We start from the raw sequence: 3,869 nt of genomic DNA on the forward strand, positions 1-3,869 counted from the left end.
TGTTTTGGCAAAACTTTCAGGAATAATTCTGTCATTTCTGTAAACAGTGTGTAGGACATCAGTGGGCAGAGACCCCAAAATATACTTTGGTAGCGCACCTATCATGTGCTGTAATCACCCACATCCCCCCTCTCCATTCTCAGTTTCATTGCTACAGTGTGTCCCATCACACAGTTAGGCCATTAGTTCTCCACACGTGGAGACCCGGCCCCAGAGCAGGAAGCATAAGGAGGATAAAATTGCCTTGGACTCGACACTTAGAATCAGTTGGAGAAAGCTTTTAATTTCAAATCTGTACTCATTTTCCTGTAGCTCACTTAATTGCTTTAATTTTTTTCTTTTTAAAAATCACTGCTTAAATTTGAGGACAAAGTGGGAAATCTCCTTTGACTGTATACTGGCTAAGAACAGCAGCTTGGGGGAACAGCGAAACTAGAAACCTGCCCTTCTCCCACTCCATCCTCTCCTCCACCACCAATTTTCTCTGCTGTGTTTCAGAGACCTTGAGAAATGACTTTCAAAGGTCTCCAGACAACCTCATGTCTTTTCTTTACCCTTCCTTCTTGGAATAGAGTTTTTTCTTTTCTGTTCAAATCCTACTCACCTATTGAGAGGCAGGTCAAAAGTCCCAGCTTCACTGGGGCATTCTTGTCTACCCCAGCCTGAATGCCTCTTGTCTACTTTTGATCTTTGAATGCACATTTTGCCTAGACCTCTCTTTGTTCAGTTCACCGCCACAGCTGCTTTTTTGATCTGTGGTGCAGAATCATTTGGGTTTTAAGTGTTGATGTGTTTTGTCTCTTCAGCTGTTTTGTAGACTCTCCGCAGCCAGGGGCTAGTTCATGCTTTCTTGTTCCTTTCATTGTGTCTCAAGGTTTGTGGGCATTCAATAAATAGTTATGGCTCAGTGTGTGATGGCGCTCACAGAGGCTGAGGATTTATTGGTTTATCTGTTAGTAACTGGTCAGGTCTGGTATGTGTGAAGTCACTGATGAACAAAGACTTTCTGCAATACCAGTAGTTCTGCTCTGTATTTAGGTAGTGCTTTTTCCCCTAATGTACATTTAAGGAAGAAAGTTATCCTAATTCATGAACATGTTCCATTCCAAGTATACATATAAATGGTAGCATGAAGATTTTATATGTAAAATGAAGATACTGGGCCAACACATGGAGGGTATGTGCTGCTTAGAACTGGCTTGCTTTCCTAAAGTTCACTAACCCCTCCACTCCCAGCTCTTCCATGTGACCCGCACACTGAAACTTGTCTGGCTGTCATTATTGCCTGTCGTGCTTGCTCAGGGCTTGAGGAGAGACATTGGTGAGGTGCCCTTGCTCTTCACAAAGAAGCGAGGGTGGTCCAGCTTTGGCCTCTGATTTAGCTGCTCTGGCTGGTGAGATGCTTATCAAGGTTCCATGATTGGCTAAAGAGGACGATTTACCAGATCATTAGACATCCTTAAATGATTCTTCCTCTTTCAAACAACCTTAGCATGAAAAAAATAGAAGCACAGTGAGAATAATAGAACATATGAGTGAAACTTCTTTCAAATAGTAACCTCCTGGTCCCATAAGGCAATAGACCCCAATCAAACAAAGTCTGATTATATGTTCTGGACTCATCTGAAGAAGAAGTGAATGCATCGTCTAATAAGTATCTATTCTTCCTGTGCACACAGGGAGGAACAATTATATTAAGTTCAATGATAAACTTGTTTCTTCTTCCTCTTCTTTTCCTTCTCCCCCTTCCTCTTTTCTTCCTCTTTCCCTTTTTCTCCCCACCTCCCTCCTCCTCTTCCTCCCCTTCTAATGTCAGACCCTGGCATAAATTAAGCGCTTACTGAATGTTGGTGGTATAATTTGAATCAAGGCAAGAATAAAGTAAATAATGATCACTAAAACTCATTCGGTTAGAATTCTAGAAGCTGCAAATACAGGTTAAGATAAATAAGAAAGATCATAAGTAATAATTCAGCATAAATTATCTTCCTTAAGTCTTCTATGTCTTTTTTGAATTTTTCTATGAAAGTATATATAAAACACAATATTTTGTCTATTAACTGACAAAATTTCATGTGTTCTTGCTTTTTCTGAAGAAAATATTGAATTGCTCTGAAATGGAAGTGGATCTTGTCCAGAAAATGAAAGGCCACTGGGTGTCCGAGCTGCCCTGTATTCACTTATGGCCGAAGCCATATTCATCACGGTGTTTGGCAATATTGCCATGATCCTTTCCATTTCCTACTTCAAGCAGCTTCACACACCAACCAACTTCCGCATCCTCTCCATGGCAGTCACTGACTTCCTCCTGGGATTCACCATCATGCCATATAGTATGATCAGATCAGTGGAGAATTGTTGGTATTTTGGGCTTATGTTTTGCAAGATTCATTATAGTTTTGACCTGATGCTTAGAATAACGTCCATTTTCCATCTTTGTTCGGTGGCCGTTGATAGATTTTACGCTGTTACCCTTTACGGTATTCCACCAAAATGACAATTCCAGTCATTAAACAGTTGCTAGTTCTCTGCTGGTCAGTCCCCGGGGCATTTGCCTTCGGGGTGGTCTTCTTGGAGGCCTTTGCTGATGGAATAGAAGGCTATGATATCTTGGTCACTTGCTCTAGTTCCTGCCCAGTGATGTTCAACAAGCTATGGGGCACCACCTTGTTTATGGCAGGTTTCTTTGCTCCTGGGTCTGTGATGGTTGGGATTTATGGGAAAATTTTTGCAGTATCCAGAAAATATGCTTGAGCAATCAATAACTTGCCAGAAAATCAAAATAATCAAATGAAGAAAGAGAAGAAAGCAGCCCAAACTTCAGGGATAGTGATGGGTTTTTTTTAATTATGTTGGTTTCCCTCTTTCTTCACAATTTTATTGGATCCCGTTCTGAACTTCTCTACTCCTGTAGTTTTGTTTGATGCTTTGACGTGGTTTGGCTATTTTAACTCCACATGTAATCCCTTAATATATGGTTTCTTCTATCCCTGGTTTCGCAGAGCACTGAAGTACATTTTGCTAGGTAAAATTTTCAGCTCACATTTCCATGATACTAATTTGTTTATTGAAAAAGAAATTGAATAGACTTATTCTGTATGAGTGGAGAGAAGCAAAAGACTGGAATTTAGAAGAATGAAGTCACTTAAAGTGTGTGTGTGTGTTTGTGTGTGTGTGTGTGTGTGTTTGGCTACAATGCAAAGCATTTAGTTTTTAAGACTTGAGGGAAAAAATATTTTTTTCTTTCCACCCCAAATCCCTTTTTTTCAGAATACTTCCTACACCCAATACTTCTAGGTAGAAAAAAAAAAAGAAAGTGATAAAAGTAAAGAGAAGGTGAGGAAAAGCCAGGAATGGGATGAAGGGGACACACAAAAAGTTTTATACTATTTGGAAGGGAACAAAACACCAGCTAAGCTTGAGGATTTCTCCCCCTCTCACCACCACACGCACTTTGTGGGATATTTCCATTTACTTTTTCTTCCTCAGAGTCTGATCAGATGTATTCTGAAACATCGACCACTAAAAATTATAGATGAGTAAATATGGAAATAACAATTTCAAAAAGCTATATTCTGTCAGGAATTAGTCATTGGTAGCTGAAAGTTAAGCCTTTACTAGATTTTATAGTTGTGAGATAAAATGTTTTTTAAATAAAAGAAGAAATGGAAACTGTGTAACTAAGGCCCCAGATTCCACCCATGTTTTCATCCATGTATCATCTTAATCATCCCAGTTGGCAATTTTCTATTTTTTTAGCAGGAGGATTCCAGTCAGAGCCTTCCTTTCTTTCTCAGGCTCATTCTCACCTTGTATTATTAATTGGTGTTCTGATTTTTTAATAAATGTGAAGTATATACCAAAAAAAG

General features: G+C 39.4%; 1 protein-coding gene across 1 annotated transcript; it reads left to right on the top strand.

Annotated features, from left to right (window-relative positions):
* The first annotated feature begins 914 nt into the window (after positions 1 to 914).
* LOC118904979 (trace amine-associated receptor 2-like) lies at positions 915 to 3,087 on the top strand. Its single transcript, XM_036871204.1, is given in 3 exon segments — positions 915 to 973; positions 2,125 to 2,462; positions 2,465 to 3,087. Coding segments are annotated over 3 exon segments (1,020 nt in total).
* Positions 3,088 to 3,869: the final 782 nt, after the last annotated feature.

The sequence above is a fragment of the Balaenoptera musculus genome, chromosome 12 (assembly GCF_009873245.2).
Source record: "Balaenoptera musculus isolate JJ_BM4_2016_0621 chromosome 12, mBalMus1.pri.v3, whole genome shotgun sequence".
Lineage (NCBI taxonomy): Eukaryota > Metazoa > Chordata > Mammalia > Artiodactyla > Balaenopteridae > Balaenoptera > Balaenoptera musculus.